Here is a 17,389-nt window from a genome sequence, read left to right as displayed (position 1 = left end):
ACACACTCAGGGTGAAGGATTGAGAACATAGTCAGGGTGAAGGGTTATGAACACAGTCAGGGTGAACGATTGAGAACACTGTCTGGGTGAAGGACTGAGAACACAGTAAGGGTGAAGTGTTGGGAACACAGTCAGGGTGAAGGGCTGGGAACACAGTCAGGATGGAGGACTGAGAACACAGTCACGGTGATGGATTGGGAACACAGTCACGGTGATGGATTGGGAACACAGTCATGGTGAAGGATTGGGAACGCAGTCAGCGTGATGGGATTTGAACACAGTCAGAGTGAAGGAATGGGAACAATGTCAAAGGAAAGGATTGAGAACACAGTCAGGTTGAAGGGTCGAGCACACAGTGAGGGTGAGGGGTTGAGAACACAGTCAGGATAAAGGACTGAGAACACAGACACAGGGAAGGGTTGTCCCAGATTATCGGGGGTTGACGATGGAGTGAGTTGTGGACACAGTACAGACAACTCTCTCTCCTCCTCCCGTCCCCTATCTCCCTCCTTGGCCCCTCCCCTCCCTCCTGGCCCCTCCCCTCCCTCCTGGCCCCTCCCCTCCCTCCTGGCCCCTCCCCCTCCCCCTCCCCCCGGGTGCGACTGCGCGGATGGAGCCGCGCGGCCTGCCGTCGGAGCGCGGGGCATTGTGGTCCCTGGCCAAGATGGCGTCCTCCGTCCGGGCGAAATGAGGGGCCGCCGACCGGGAGTCCCAGGCGGCTGCACCGGTACCGGCACCTCCTCGTCCCCATAGGCTGCGTTCCGCGGTCAGCTTCCACCCTCCCCACCACACTTCCTTCCCCCTCCCACCCCACCCCTTCCCCGACTCGCACTCTCCATCACCCCCACCCCCCCCTTCCCTCCCGAGGTGGAGGTGGTTGGTTTGGGGCGGGTGGGGGGTGGGGAAGCGGGGGGGGGTGAGGTATCTCTGACTCCCCGTTGTACTGAGTGGAGCCGGGCCGCAGCATGGCTGGAGCCAGCCTCCTGGAGGACCTGCTGGAGGAGGAGCAAGGCGACATGACCGACTGGAACCTCCCGGTGGCTTTCGTCAAGAAGCGGCACTCGGAGAAAATCGAGGGCTCCAAGGCGGTCACCCAGAGCTGGCGCATGAAAGACCGGGTATGTTCCCACACACTCACTCTCTCCCTCTCCTGACCTGCCTGGAGGTTACATTCAAACTCCCTCACTCACTCTCCCCCTGCCCCTTCCCAAGGGACTGCCTTCCCCTCTCTCCCCCCCCATTACAAAAAAAAGTTTCCTTGCAGCTCGAGTCAAACTTCGTGTTCCTCTTCGCATGGGTTTGCTTTCAGAAAGCGAAAGCAAACACGACTGTGCGGTTTTCAAAAGTTTATTTACTCCATTGCCTCAACTTTTTCATCAAACTCTATCATATCGATATTGACAAAATGTTGCCTTAACTCTAAAAGCAAACCTTTGTATTTTGCACAGTGGTTACAGCATTTCGCCTTTTTTTAATAATATGATTTATGCCTAATCTTTGAAGAGCTTTAATTAAATTCCAAAATGTGGAAGCATTAGTACAGTTTTGCAGAATTTGTCTTTATTGATACATTTGTCTGAAACGTTGACTTTTCCCATTTGTGGTGCTGCCTGGCTTATGGTGTTGTCCCAGCCTCCTGCTTCCCAAGAAATGACCTCTCAGTAATGCTTCGAATCCCCTCTCCACATTTTTAAATGAGTAGTGAAGTATGTTTCCAGCGTGTTAACTCTTGACATTTGTCTGAAACGTCGACTTTTCCAACTCCTGATGCTGCCTAGCTTGCGGTGTTCTTCCAGCCTCCTGCTTCTTACCAAGAAATGATCTCTCGGTAATGCTTCGAATCCTGTTTCCACATTTTTAAACGAGTATGTTTCCAGCATGTAACTCGAATCAAATATTTAATTTTTAACACAAAATTTTTTTCGGGTGTTTGTATTGTTGTTGCTGAATCTACGTTCTTCATGTTTTTCAGTGTTTTAAATAAGCCTCTGGTTGATTTAGGAAAATATATTATTTTAACATATCCCTGACCAGCAATGTAACTGAGAAGTTTGCAAACTTTGGAGGGTAAAGTTATAAGATTAATGCTTCTAAATACAGATTAATCAGAGGTAATACCGTGTAAATGTTACATGTGATTAGACTTTATTTGGAAACTTCATTCTTTTGATGCTGAAATTAATGATTGCTGTGTGACAGGTGAAAGAAGCAAGTCACCATTTTGATTATTGTTTTTAATCAGAATGTAGTAAGTACTGTATTGCCAATGTGTCTAACATTTGGAGCACTTTATTCAGTTGAATTGGAATGTTGCCTTTTCTAAATAAAATATTAAGGATACACAATGCGAACCATCTTTTGTTAAAGACATTGCATTTACATGCACATCCTCCAGATGCACATTGGCATGTTTAGTCTTGTATTTGTCCTGTGATTGGACTTTAGCATAACTTGAGTTTTGCTGTTTGAGAAATAAATACTCTTCTGGAATACTAGTTAGTGGGATTTCTTTTTTGCTTTTCTGAGGGGGTTTCCATTAGTAGAATTTAGGAAGCAGGCAGAGGAAAGTTGGCATTCAGAAGCTCCTGGCTGTCCTTGCAAATGAATTTAAAAGTTTCAGGTACAGCAAGCATTCAGGAAAGTGAATGGCATATGAGCCATTAATGTGAAGGGATTGAAGTTTGAAAGCAAAATGTCTTCCTGTGATTACAAACGGCCTTGGTGGGATCACACTTCAAACATTGTGTGTGGTTTTTGTCTCCTTACCTAAGGACAGACTTGCCTGCAAGGGAGTGCAATAAATGTTCCCAGATTGATTGGTAAGAGGAGTTTGTCCTATGTACAGGGATTATTTGAACTAGGCCCATATTCCCAAGATTAGTTGAACATGTCCTGGGAAAATATGGAATTTTTCATTAAGCAGGCTGTAATAATCACTTAGAAACTCTTAATGTAATCAGGCAGAGTCAGCATTGTTTTCTGAAAGGGAAGTTGTATTTGACTAACTTACGAGTTTTTTGAGGAAGTAATATGGATGAAAAGGAAATTGTCGATGTGCAGTACTTTGATTTCCCGAAGGCATTGAAGATGCCGTATCAAAGGTTACAGTGCAAAAGTGGAGCTCGTGGTATGGGGTGACGTGGGATGAAGCTTTCAGAAAAGAGCAGCATGAAATAGCCAATTTTAGGTTTGCAAGATGTGATGAACAGAGTGCCACAGGAATCAGCATTGGTGCCTCCATCATTTAATGAGTTAATGAAATTTATAAATTCATTGCAACAAGGAATCATGTATGCTTGCTAAATTTGATGTTGACACTAGGTGAGTTGTGAATAGGGTGCAAGGAGTCTGAAAATGTAGAGAAGTTGAGTGGACAAACAAATGGCATGTAAGAAAATATGAACTTGTCCTATTTGGCTGGAAAGATAGAAATGCTGTATATTAAGTCAATGAAGTGAATTTGCAGAACAAGTATTTCGGGGTCTGAGTGGTCTGGTACAAGAATCACAAAAAGTTACAATTTGGAGGTGCTAATGAGAGACGTAACAAATAAACCAGATCTTTTTCAATATATAATTTCAGTTGCGTCACACTGTAAACTTCTGCTATAAATTCTTTGTCTCACGAAATTATGTCACAACCACCTGATGAAGGAGCAGCACTCTGAAAGCTAGTGCTTCCAAATAAACTGGTTGGACTATGACCTGGTGTTGTGATTTTTAACTTTGTACACAAAAGGTTAGTATGGTTGGAAATGTAAAGGGAATATTTGGATTATTGCAAGGTGAAATTTTAAATTTCTGGGATGGCAGGACTGACAAATGAAGAGAGTCTATATCGATAAGAACTATATTCACTGGAATTTAGTAAGAATGATGGGGGATCTCCCCAAACCTATAGTATTCTAACAGGACTAGACATGATAAATGCCAAAACAACGTTCCCAATGACCAGGGAGCCTAGAGCTGGAGGACACAATTTAAAGATATGGGATAGGCCATTTAGGGCTTTGAGTGGTGAGCCTGTGGAATTCTGTGCCTTTCTGATTGAAACCAAAGTGTTGAATATTTTCAAGAAGGAGTTATATATCATTCTTAGGGCTGTTAGGATCAAAGGGTATAGGGAGAAAGTAGAGCATGGTACATGTTGGATGATCAGCCATGATGATATTGAATGGTGGACTGGGCTCAATGGCCTCCTCCTATTTTCCAAGTTTCTATGAAATGGAATACAAAAAGTGCTCCAGGGTGAGATCATATGAAGTACTGTGTACAATTTTAGTTTCCTGACTTTTATAAAGATATATACTTGGAGCAATTCAGAACAGGTTCACACAGCTGATTCTTGAGGTTTGGTAAAGGTGATGGGGGTTATCTTATGAGGGAAGGTTGGACTTAGTCTGCCTGTATTGATTGGAGATTAGAAGAATGAACAATTATTTCATTGAAACATATCAGAACCTGAGAGTCCCTGACAGGATGGATACTGAATATGTCTTAATGTGATATAATGTAATGGAGTTATTCAAGTAGTGGAGGTAGGTAGAGATATGCAGTCAGTTTGATCCTTTTGTGTTCACTTCTGAGCCAGGACTTTTAATACTTAATTTTTATAATTTAATCCTATGACCTATAACGATGGACGGTTTATTTCTTTACTTTTCTAATTTTTTTGTTTCCTAAGAATTTGATCTCAAGTATCTGTACCTAGATACTTTTGTATCTAAGATGGTGCTATAAAGCAACAACTGTAAACTTTTCACTGTACTCATTTGAGTACATGTGACAATAAAGCAAATTCAATTCAGGAAGCAATCCTGAATTTCAAATTGAAAGGAGGAGCACTTAATTAACTTGAAGTGATGTTTACTTTTTAAAGCTATGAATAGGGCAATAAGACCTAATCTGCCTTTTACTCATTTTGGAACTTTGAGCTGACATTTAGAAGCTTATATCAAGAGTAAACATCATGGAAAGAACTTCCATATAGAGTTGTGGGATTATTTTCAAAATCCAATTTGGTATTGCTTGAAATTTTTCTGAAACCCTTCCATCATTTATTATTAGCTAGGTTCAGCAGTGTGACAGCAATGCATTAAATGGAGAGTCACATTTTATTCACGTAAGAACCATGCCAGGTTTTTTTTTAAAGCTAACAGAACATTCACAATGTTTTCTGGCCTGTCCAGAGATTATAGACAAAACATTGCATTATGTTACACATACAACATAGTTAATTTTGATTCTTCAGCATTTGGTTTCAGAGTCATTCCTATTTAAAATTCAGGAGTAATATTAATTTTACATCAACATTTTGTGAAGGAAAATCTAGATAAACTATTGCTGTGCTTTTTAAAAAATGTGAATAGGAATTTAATGCTCTTGTCCCCAGTAGAAATTTTAATATTTTCTACCTGGTCATTTCTATGTATAGGTTGCATTCTTGCTCTCTTGTTAATAGGCCGCAGGCCTGAATGTTGATGGAGCACACTGGCCTAACCAATCATTATTCGGTCATCTGGATTGCAACAAACACTGTTAGGCCCTGTTCTCTTCTTTGAAAGCTGCTCACTACTGCAGGATCACTCTGGAATGTTTAGATGAACCCACTCTATTGCCAAATATGTCCCTTTGCTGTCCCATTCGATGCAGATAGGTAAAATGCTTTTGAACATTTTTTGTTCCTAGGACTGAGATTAAGCAATCTGCTATCTCTGCATCCTTGCATTCCTACTCTAAACGTGCAACCTGCCCCAATGTCCTAAACTCAGTCTTTAGTTTCTCTTCAATCTTCCATCCTGCTCTCTTTGAGATTACCTTTTAACGTGCCATAATTCTTTACCTCCACTGAAGTTAGCTGTGTTATCAGTTGGTCAGACCCCAAGTTCTGTTGCTTTTTTCTAAACTTGAGCTCTCTTCCTTAAAATGCTCCTTTGAACCTACTTCTGTAAAATCTGTTTGTTGTGTGCCCTAATATCTCCTTATGTGAGTAGTCGTGAAACTTTATATGAATATTCTGCTGCGACAAAATGTCTTTAAACATTTTATTATATTAAGGATAACCTAAAATGCAAGATCTTTTAATCCTGTATTGATGGGTGAATGAAATCAGAAAAGGTTACCAGTACGTTGGCAATGTCTCTCACCTGAGCAAAAGAAATAGTTCCATGCTGATTGACCTATTTGCATGTCAACCACTTCCTGTTTTGCTTCATTTTTAAAAAAAATTGCAAATTTCCATTTCTATCTCATTTAAAAGCTTTGCTTTAATTTGTAACTGATCTGATTAAATGATGCTTGCTATCTTTTGGATGTTGCAGAATTGCAACAGCATATAGATTGTTTCCTGGCCCTTTCCTGGTTTCTTCAGTTCTTGGAGAACTGTACAACATTATTAGGTGTGGGAATATAGTATTCCACCCTTCAAGCCTGCTACGCCTGTCACTAAGAATTTTGTGATTGAGTTAGATAATTGTTTTCTAAATGCGCGCAAGTATGTATAGGCCTGAGCTACGTGGTACAACGTGAGTTGTACCTAAGGGTAAGCCAGAAGATCCAGTACAGCACAATGCCCTCTATCAGATATTTTTGGACATGCATTAACAGGAGAAGCAATTGCTTCTCTCTCTCACTTGTCAAGTTGAGGTATTGTTTAATGAATAGACATTCAAACAGGAAATGTAATTTAGTGAATTCAATGCCAAGTCAGAAATAGAAAGCCAAGAGGAAGATTGAATTGAGAGAGATAGAAGTAACAATGAACAAACAATGGAAATTATTTACAATAATTTCCCACAACAATTCCATTCTGAAAGAATGAAGGACCGTTTTTGATACTGCTAATTTCTTGATCTGATGTTGTGTCAAACACTACTTTAAACCAAGACCATCTTGCCTAGAGATATAGAGAACAGCACTGTCCCACAAGAGTCCTTTACATATTTATCATAAATATTCAGTGTCAGACGTGGATTGGACAACCAAAACAGCGCTTGGACAGAAATAGATGGCAACTTCACACCTTCTGGTATATTTGGGGGAGCCAGATGTCAATATTCTGTTTTTATGCACGTTGGGGCAGTTGCACATCTCATGTCAATTTCTGAATCTTTCCATTATGTTCGCTAGCCTCCATTTGTCGGATTGTCGTGTAAATAATCGGTGAGTGCATTAGCCTCATGGTTATTTTTGCATGATTAGATTACTTACAGTGTGGAAACAGGCCCTTCGGCCCAACAAGTCCACACCGACCCGCCGAAGCGCAACCCACCCATACCCCTACATATACCCCTTACCTAACACTACGGGCAATTTAGCATGGCCAATTCACCTGACCCGCACATCTTTGGACTGTAGGAGGAAACCGGAGGAAACCCACGCAGACACGGGGAGAATGTGCAAACTCCACACAGTCAGTCGCCTGAGTCGGGAATTGAACCCAGGTCCCTGGCGCTGTGAGGCAGCAGTGCTAACCACTGTGCCACCGTGCTGATATTTCCTATGGATGCACTGAGACTGCCTGCTTTAAAATGGAGAAATGGGAATGGGAGCCAGTCATTTCTGGGCTCATTTCAGGATGCAAGTCATCATTTTGTACAATATAGGATTGTACAATGTCCAAAGTTCAGTTTACAAATGTATGTATGTTATAATTGAGTCCATTACCTTTAATAAAATTATATAAGGAAGAAATCTATTCTCCCTGCTTTATGTTGGGATTGGGAGATGTTGTTAATTAATGTCTATAAGTGTTAGCCAGCTGCTTGCTTGTACCAACGATTTAGATATTGCCTGTACCTTAGCAGAATATCTGAAGGCATTTTGTAGGATTGGTATTGAATAAAACTTGACTCTAGCCAAAAGACTAGATTTAATTTGTTGTCATGTGTACCTAAATGCTTTGAAAATCTTTGTTTGCAGCAGTATAGGCAGATACAGTAAACAGCAAGGCTATACAGATCATGGGGTGGAAAAAAACTTGAACAGAGTAAAGCATGATGTTACACCATACGGAATGTCCGCAAGGCAAGATCACTTGAACAAAGTCAGCATTATTTGAAGTTAGAGAGTCCATTCATCACTCTATTAACAGCAGGGAAGAAGCTGTTCTTGAACCTATTGGTGCATGTGTTTAAGCTTCTATATCTTCTGCCTGACACAAGAAGTTATAGGAGATCATTACTGGGGTGGGATGGGTCTTTGAGGTTGGCAGCTTTTCTGCAGGCGGAAACATGTGAGTGGGAGTCTCTGGATGGGAGGTTGGCTTCCGTAATAGTCTGGGCTGTGCACAGATCCTTCTGTAGTTTCTTACAATCCTGGGCAAAGCAGTTGCTGTACCGGGCTGTTATGCACCCGAACAGTATGCTTTCTGAGGTGCATCTGTAAAAGTTGGTGAGGGTCCTTATGGATGTGCCAAATTTCCTGAGCTGCCTGAGGAAGAAGAGGCATTGTTGTGCCTTCATCGTCACATTGATGTGGGAAGTCCAAGGCAGGTTGTCAGTTATTGGCACTCCTAGGAACTTAACCGTCTCAACTCCTAACCTGACTCCATTGGTTTAGATGAGAGGATGGTTCCACTGGCAGATAAAGCTAGAACGAGAGGGCATAGCTTCTTGTCTGTCTTTGATGTCAATGATCAGTTCTTTAGTTTTGCCGACACTGAGAGAGAGGCTGTTATCATTGCATCATGTAAACAAGCCCTGTATCATCTTTATGTATTCTGACTCATCATTTTATATCTGCCCTACCATGGTGGTGTCGTCAGCAAACTTGTAGATGGTGTTTGTTTGGAATTTGGCAACACAGTCGTGGATATACAAGGAGTACAGTAGGGGTTGAGAAATCCACCCCACCCCCCCACCCCCCCGAGGGTCCAGAGGAGTTGCACTTGTCTATTTTCACTGATTGAGGTCTTTGGGTCGGGAAGCTCAAGATTCATTTGCAGAGTGCAAAGCAGAGACCTAGGTCGCAGAGTTTTGAGATTGGTCTGGAGGGGATAATAGTGTTGAAGGCAGACCTGTAGTTGATGAGCAGGAGTCGGGTGTAGATGCCCTTGTTGTCCAGATCTTCCAGGGATGAACACAGAGCTGGAAAGGTCATATGCTGTGGACTTGTGATGTTTAAGAAGTGTCTTGGGGGCGAGCGAGGAGCATAGAGATTTAAGGAGGAAATTTCAGAGCTTAGGGAGCTGAAGCCCTTGAAGTAATGAGGTTTGGAAGTAAGAAAAACACCACTATAATTCCCCGAACAGACCAACCAAGAGTAAACTTTTAATTCCAAACTGTAATGATAGTGCTGGAATTGCACTGCGGTAGTTTCTTTTTAGTGAATTAGAGTATACTGAAAAAGTTTTCCTTATGATCGTCATCTTTGCTTTTCATTTTATTGGATTATGAAGTTAATGCGTCATTTGTGATTAAGTTTTTTAAAAGTAGAAGACAAAGTCTTATGAGACTTAAGTTTCCGAATCTCATTTTAAAACAACAGTTCCAGTGATTGATTCTGAAAAATTGAGAAATTTTGCAACAAGGAGAAAGTGAGGACTGCAGATGCTGGAGATCAGAGCTGAAAATGTGTTGCTGGAAAAGCGCAGCAGGTCAGGCAGCATCCAAGGAACAGGAGAATCGATGTTTCAGGCATGAGCCCTTCCTGATTCTCCTGCTCCTTGGATGCTGCCTGACCTGCTGCGCTTTTCCAGCAACACATTTTCAAATTTTGCAACAACACTAGGTAAAAGTTACAAGATACATTTTTCCTATTTTAGAAACTCATTCAGTGTGGAGTATCCTTCAGTTTTTAAAAAGTGTGTTCATTAGTATTATTGAACAACCTTGGTTATCCAAACAAGATGTTAAGGTCCTGTAAATGCTTTCTTTGTTTACGATTAGATTAGTTATCCAAAAACAATACTTCCCGCTCGTCTTGTTCAGATAATCGAGGTTTTTCTGTATATAGCTCTTCAAAAGCACTTGAGTCAGGAACCTTTTTGAGTGGGGGGGGTAGAAAGGTGGTATTCAGTTGCATGGAAAATCAAAGTTAAGGGAGAAGTTAAGAGTGCAAGTTAGTGATGAGGCTAATAACGATTAGAAAATAAAATGTGGAGGTGCCGGTGTTAGACTGGGGTGGACAAAGTTAAAAATCATGCAACACCAGGCTATAGTCGCAATGGATTTATTTGGAAGTACAAGCTTTCAGAGCGCTGCTCCTTTGTCAGATAGCTCAGCTTCGGTCAACTACCTGACGAAGGAGCAGCACTCCAAAAACTATTACTTCCAAATAAACCTGTTGGACTATGACCTGATTTGTGATTTTAATTTTGTCCAGAAAATAAAAGGAAGGAGCAGAATGTATGAATGTCATATTGCATCTAGGAATTGTACAAGTCTAGGGAAAATTGATAATAGAACGAATTGAAGACTTTGTCTGGATGTACAAAGTATTTAGAACAAAATTAATTATTTAACAGCACCATTAGAGATGACTGGGTGAGATTTGGTGGTGATACTGAAATACAGGTTCCCCATCAGCTCCACAGTGAGGCACAGTATAAACCAAGAGATACTGCTGTCTTGTAAGAAAGGGATGGCAATAATCTATCATGGACGATTTTGACAAGCAGGTAGAGTAGACTAATCACATTGTAAAGGGTAGCCTTGAGGGAGAATTCATCGACTGTATTCGAGATTGTTTCTTGGAACAACATGATGGAGAGCCAACCAGGATGAGGGTCATTCCTTGGTAATGAGGAAAAGAGCTAACACATACTATTTTGCAAAAAGAAATGGCAGGCTGGAAGATTGGGAAACTTTTAAAGATTAATGGAAGTAATAAAAGAGCAAAGGTAAATTATGAAAAACTATCAAAATATTGATAGCTGAAGCTTTTATAAGTATATAAAAGGGAAGAGAGTAACTAAAGTGCATGTTGGTCCCTTGTAAGATGAGACTGGGAATTAATAGTGGACAGCAGCACAAATGGCAGAGACACTAAATCAATACTTTGCCTCAGCCTTCATGATGGAGGACACAAGTGTCATCCCTTTAATATTAGGAAATGCAGAGGCAATGAAAAGAGAGGAACTTGGAAAAGCAGTAACTTGAAGGGACTTGGTGATATTTCTGCACGAAACACAAAACCAGCATAGGTTGCAACCATGTTAATAGAATGTTGGTCCTTATTTCAAGGGGATTTGGGATATGTGTAGGAAAATCTTACTGCAGCTGTACAAGGTTCTGATGTGACCACATCTGCAGTAATGCGTGCAGTTTTCATCCCCTTATTCAAAGATATTATTTCATTGGAGGCCGTTAAGAAAAGTTCACTCGGATGATCCCTAGTATGGAGGGATTGCATATGAGGCTGGGACTGGAGTTGAGAAGAATGAGAGGTGATCTCATTGAAACATAAGGATTCTTCAGAGGCTTGACAGGGTGAATGATGAAAGGATGTCCCCTCTCATTAAAAGTCTAGGACCAGAGAGCATAGCCTCAGAATAAAGGGGTGCCAATTTTGGACTGAGATGAGGATTTTTTGTGTGTTGTCTTTGGAGCTCCTTGCCACAGAGAGCTGTGGGGCCGGTGTCCTTGTACATATTTAGGACTGAGATTCTTTATCAGGAGAAAAATCACCAGGTTATGGGAAAGGGCAGGAAAGTGGACACGAGGAATACTGGATCAGCAGTGATTCTATTGAATTGTAGAGCTGATGGGCCGAATGGCCTACTTTTCCTATTTATTATGTTTTCCACTAGTTTTCATATTTGTATGCTAAGCTGCAATGTAAGAAATCCTGAGCCTTGTCACTTTCTGCTGGAAGCCTTTTAGTTTGTTTTTCAGTTCTGGAACGTTTGGCTATCCCTGGCTTAATTGGAGGTGTAAGTTATATTTGCCCAAGACAGAATCGAGTAAACTTGAGTTAGCTGTAACTTTGCTCTTCCTTCTCTGCTTCAGTTTTCTGTATGATATTGCTTTTTCAGTTCACTATTTTAGGCTGGAGCATAGAACACACTGGCTCCATTTAGAGGGAGAGACCTGTGCTAACCAGAATGCAAATTAATAAACAGAAGCTTTTGCTGTGATCCGGAAGAACCATATTTAAACTTTGATATTAATTAGGTTTCTGGTTGTTTAAAATGAGGAACAATTGTTTTAACTTGAATCTTCACAGTGTGATTTTTACTTAATAAGCTTGTTGTAAAAGCTAGAAAAGAGTATTTTATATTTTTGTTTAAAGCATATGCTTTCCTTTATTGGTCAGAGTATTGAGTACAGGAGTTGGGAGGTCATGTTGCGGCTGTCCAGGACATTGGTTAGGCCACTAGTGGAATGTTGTGTCCAATTCTGGTCTCCATCCTATCGGAAAAATTCTGTGAAGCTTGAAAGGATTCAGAAAAGACTTACAAGGATGTTGCCAGGGTTGGAGGATTTGAGCTACAGGGAGAGGTTGATTAGGCCAGGAAGAGTTTGGAAGGATATGGGCCAGGTGCTGGCAGGTGGGACTAGATTAGGTTGGAATATCTGGTTGGCATGAAGAGTTGGACTGTTTCCGTGCTGTACATCTCGATGACTATATTAGTTTGAATGTGTATTACACTTTCTGGATGACTGGCTTTTGCCCAAAACAACGATTTTCCTGCTGCTCAGATACTGCCTGACTGGCTGTGCTTTTCCAGCACCACACTCTTGACTCTAATCACCAGCATCTGCACTACTCTGTTTTGTCTATGTATTACATCTGTTTTGCCAAATACAGGGAGTTTGCTCCATGCATGATGTCTGTCTTGTCAGTTCTTTTTTTAGGATCCCCTCAGCTTTGCAATTAAGTTGAATGATCCTAACCCTTCACTCTGTTTCTTACTTGACCTTATCTCCCTGATGTGTACTAACTCTGGTGACATGAGGACTTATTATTCAGCATGTAACTTTGACACAAAGTTGGCTATGGCACTCCATAGCATGTTTCGCTTGTTGTCTAATTGCTTGAATTTAAAATCAGGTTACTTTTGCTGGCATTGTAAACCGTTCTATCTATATTTAAAATATTACATGCTGTGGACATTTGGTCACTTTTTTCATTTTCTAAAGCTGCTTGAATGTATGGTTAATAATATGACACTGAAATGGACAATGCAAAGCATTTTTATTGATCAGAATTTCTTACAATGTAAACAGTTATATTTAAGTTATGTTTTACTTTGGTATCCAGGATCTTGTCGTCATAACTAAACAGACCAACAATTGAAAAATAATGAGGTTTATTTCCTCAATGCAGCCTTGCTTTGGTAAGGAGCTGATAGTTCCAGCAAGTTATATTTTCAGTGCATAACGATCAATTTCTCTTGCACTTAATGATGTGATTGTAAATAGTCTGCAGTAGGTTGCTGTGTTGAAAAATGCTTAACCAAGCTGTTTTTGCACCAAGATCATTACTTCTTTGAAGTAATTTCCTATGTATCTGTGGAATTTGTGAATTGCAGTGTTAGTTTTTTTTAAAAACGTACTATTTTACATTGAGTTGCAGAATCTGTAATCCATGCAGTTATATCTGTTAATAAAATTATCATTACATTATTTTGCACAAACATGAATCTGTGGGGACCAATGGACTGATATCTAGCTAGAATAGAAAACTTCAAACTTCATGGAGACATTTAGTTTGTTATTGTGTACATTTATTTAGATTTTGATTTTAATCAGGAAGTGTAAAATATTAGGTATTTTGAAATATAGCACAATGAAAGCTGTTGTAGTACTTATTGCTTATAAGTCTGGTTATACATTCCAATTAGCTGTCCGAGCTAATTCCTTGTATTGCAAACCTTCTAATTTTGCAATGGCGTTCATATGTTTGGAACTGTTCATTGGGTTTCTGACCCAATAGGTTAAGTTAAAGTAGAAAATTTTGGAAATACTCAGCAGGAGTAACCAAGTTAATGAATTAACCAGATTCAGTGACACATCACAAAGACTGGAAAACATTGAGAGATGATTAAATTCCCTACCACACTGACCCTCCGAAGAGTAACCCATCCAGATCCATTCCCCTACCCTACGTTTATCCCTGATTAATGCTCCTAACACTATGGGTAATGTAGCATGGCCAATTCGCCTGACCTGCTCATCTTTGGATTTTTGGAGGAAACCCACACAGATACTGAGGCGGGAATCGAACTGGGTCCCTAGCGTTGTGAGGCAGCAGTGCTAACGGCTGAGCCACCATGCCACCCACTTAAGCTCATAGTTATAAGCAAGTATAGAGACAGAAGAGAGGAGGAAGGAACAAAGAAAAAAATTGTGATGGGGTTGGATGGCAGGGAAGGTTTAATGACAAAAGATGATGGTGCAGGTCCAAAGACATTGGTAATGGGATAGGCAACAAGAAATGAGTCTAGAGGAAGTGTAAATGTCAATAGCAGAATCATTACTGTGGCTGCTACCTGTTAAAAATGGAGTGCAGGATGACTAACAATGATCTGAAATTGACGAATTCTGTATCAAATCCAGAAGGTTGTAAAGTGCCGAACTGAGAGATGGGGTGATGTTCCCCAAACATTCACTGCCTCCCTTTTGATACTTTCTGTTCACTCCCTTTCCTTGTCTCTGCATTCAGTCTAAATCTGTTGCCTTGCTGAATTTTACTGGCTTTTGATGAAAGACCATTGACCTGAAACATTAAACATCATTTCAGTCTCCATAAATGCTGCATAACCTGCATATTTCTGACATTTGCTATTTATATTTCAATTTCCCAACAATTGTCTGTTATTTTTGTCCTTTGAGTTTAAGTTAATGACCTGTTTCTCTGCCTTTAACCTCAAATAAGCTACTCAAAGATGCATATCAGGGTCATCTGCAGATATACCTTTTTAAAAGAAAATAAAATGTTCTCATGGGAAAGTGTTTTGCCTTTGTATTTTGACAAGAAAATCTACCATGCTGGGTCACAGCACATTACTGCATTGAGTGAAATTTTAAAACACAATAGATCTCGATATTGTATATTGGTACTCTAATGCAGAGAGTGAGGGGGCACTGAATTATGAGGAATGAAACACAAAAGATCTTAGTAATTGAGCAGGTTTTAAAAAAAAGGACAAGTATCTTGACAAGTTGTATCAACAGAATTAAAATTAGGTTCGACATAAGCTTTTGTTTGCTTAAGTTCAAATCCAAATCTGATAGTTATGTGCAGGTATTCAGAATTTAAGGTTTGGTTAAGGAGTTCTATAGATTGAGATTGGGAGCAGAGGTTATTGAGCAACTGGCCTCCACAGATCAGGAGGGATAAGGGTTCTTATGCAGTGGTAATGTCTCTACCTCTGAGTCAAAAGGCTGAGGTTTGAGTCCTGCCTGTTCTAGAAGTTTGTAATAACATCTGCTCAGTGATTAGCACTACTGCCTCACAGCGCCAGGGACCAGTGACTTATGTGGAGTTTGCACCTTCTCCCTGTGTCTGCATGGGTTTCCCCTGGTGCTCCAGTTTCCACCCACAGTCCAAAGATGTACAGGTCAGATGGAATGACTGTGCTAAATTGCCCATGGTGTCCAGGACCGTTGGGTTAGGTGGATTAGCCATGGGAAATGCAGGGTTACAGGGATAGGGTGGGAGGGATGTTGAGTTTGGGTGGCTGTTTAGATGTGAGGACTCGATAGGTTGAATGGCCTGCTTCCACGGTGTAGGGATTCTGTGATCCCATGATCTCCGATCAGGTTGTTTTATAATATCTACTGTTAAAGATATACTTGCCTTTCAACATGTGCAACAAAGAATCATTAGATAGAATATCCCTTCCGTCCCAGAAATCTGAGGAGAGATTGAAAGAATGGCTTTTTCTTTTGGAGTTGAGAAGAAAGAAAAGTGATCTGATTGAAACATAGAATAATTTTAAGGCTTGACAGGGTAGGTGTTCATAGATTGTTTCCTCAACTGTAAGCTGTAGAACTTGCAAACACAAATCGCAGTGAATGCTGAAAAAGAATAGAAAAAAACAGCACAATGGGGAACAGTTTAATAATAAGGGGTGTCTCTTTTATTTAAGATTGAGATAAGTGTTTTTCTTCATGTTGGTGAGTCTTTGCAATCTCCTCCAAAGAGCAGAGGAGGGGTTGTTGAGTACTTTTAATGTGGAGATAGGTCGGTAAGAAGGGTAGAATAGGCAGGAATATGAAGTTGAGGCCACACTTTGATTAGCTGTGATATTATTGAATGGTGGAGGAGGGTAGAAGAGCCAAGTGCCCCACTTCTCCTAATTCGTATGTTTGAATGTGTGATTCCACTGTACTTTCTGGTCACTGTCTTAAGGTGGACCACCAATTTTGTGACTGGATGCCCTGCTCGGGCTTAAGCAGACCTTCAGGCTTGCCCTCTGTAATTACCCCCACCCCTTCAATCTGCTGCTGAAACCCTTACCCACATTTTTTGCCATTTTCAGACAAAGTTACTCAACTTGCTGGCCTATCTTCCACCCTCTGTAAGAGGTTAGCTAATCCAAAACTCTGCCTGTATCCCTATCCTAGATCGGTCAAAAGTCGGACCTTTGCTTTCTGACAGCTCCTAAATTTACAGCATTTTCAAAGTTAAAATTCAAATTTAAAATTCTCACCTTCAGGTTTAGTTCCCTTTGTGACTGCGTCTCATTTATCTCTGTAACTTTCACCAATGATAACTCTGATCTGATTGTTGTTTTACTTGCATGCTATCCCATCACTCTGCCATTTGAAAGCTGTGCCTTCAGTGGTATAGGCATCACCATATTTTAGAATTCCTTGCCTAAACCATCTTAGCGGTGTCTCATTCTTAACAGCCCTCCTTAATACCCACTTTTGGTCGTCACCTTAATATTTCCTCCTTTGTTTCTGTCTCTATTTCATCATATTGTCCTTCTGTGCAGAATCTTATGTTAAAATTGCTACATAATGTGTAACTTTAAAGTAGAATTGAATGGATTAAGTTATTATGTTCTGTACTCAATTTTATTAGATTTCATAATGCTTTTACATCTCCCTAAGTTGAAGTCTCACCAGGTTGAACTTGTTTTCAGCAAAAAACTCTCATAAGTTTAGAATAATCTAAGTAATACATTTTCTTGTGATATTCAAGCAGACTTCTCTTGTTAGTAATGTAAAATGATCAAGTGCCATTTTTGCGCTATGATTGTTATTTCATTGTTGGGTCACCAGGGGGTGCATTTCAGCGCAGCTTTGTTTCAATGATGCTTCTATAAGGCTCCACAATGCCTTCAAGAAGCTACAATGCAATAATTGCTTGTTAAGACTGAGCTTGAGGTCTAGTCTCCTATTTGAATGCCAACAAACATTAAGCTCCCAAAGGTTGATCAACTTGAGAATAATGAGGTATCAGGGAAAAGTTCTTCACAATGTTTGTAGTGCGCA

At 40.5% G+C, this 17,389-nt stretch overlaps 1 protein-coding gene across 1 annotated transcript in view; it reads left to right on the top strand.

The window, feature by feature from the left end:
* The first annotated feature begins 606 nt into the window (after positions 1-606).
* Positions 607-17,389, top strand: part of rptor (regulatory associated protein of MTOR, complex 1) — a 383,050-nt gene continuing 366,267 nt past the window's right edge. The window contains exon 1 of the mRNA XM_060844826.1: positions 607-1,118. Coding sequence (XP_060700809.1) covers positions 966-1,118 — 153 coding nt within the window. The 5' untranslated portion in view covers positions 607-965. The remainder of the gene's footprint in view (positions 1,119-17,389) is intronic.

The sequence above is a fragment of the Hemiscyllium ocellatum genome, chromosome 25 (genome assembly GCF_020745735.1).
Source record: "Hemiscyllium ocellatum isolate sHemOce1 chromosome 25, sHemOce1.pat.X.cur, whole genome shotgun sequence".
NCBI lineage: Eukaryota > Metazoa > Chordata > Chondrichthyes > Orectolobiformes > Hemiscylliidae > Hemiscyllium > Hemiscyllium ocellatum.
This window is presented reverse-complemented; position numbering and strand designations above follow the sequence as displayed.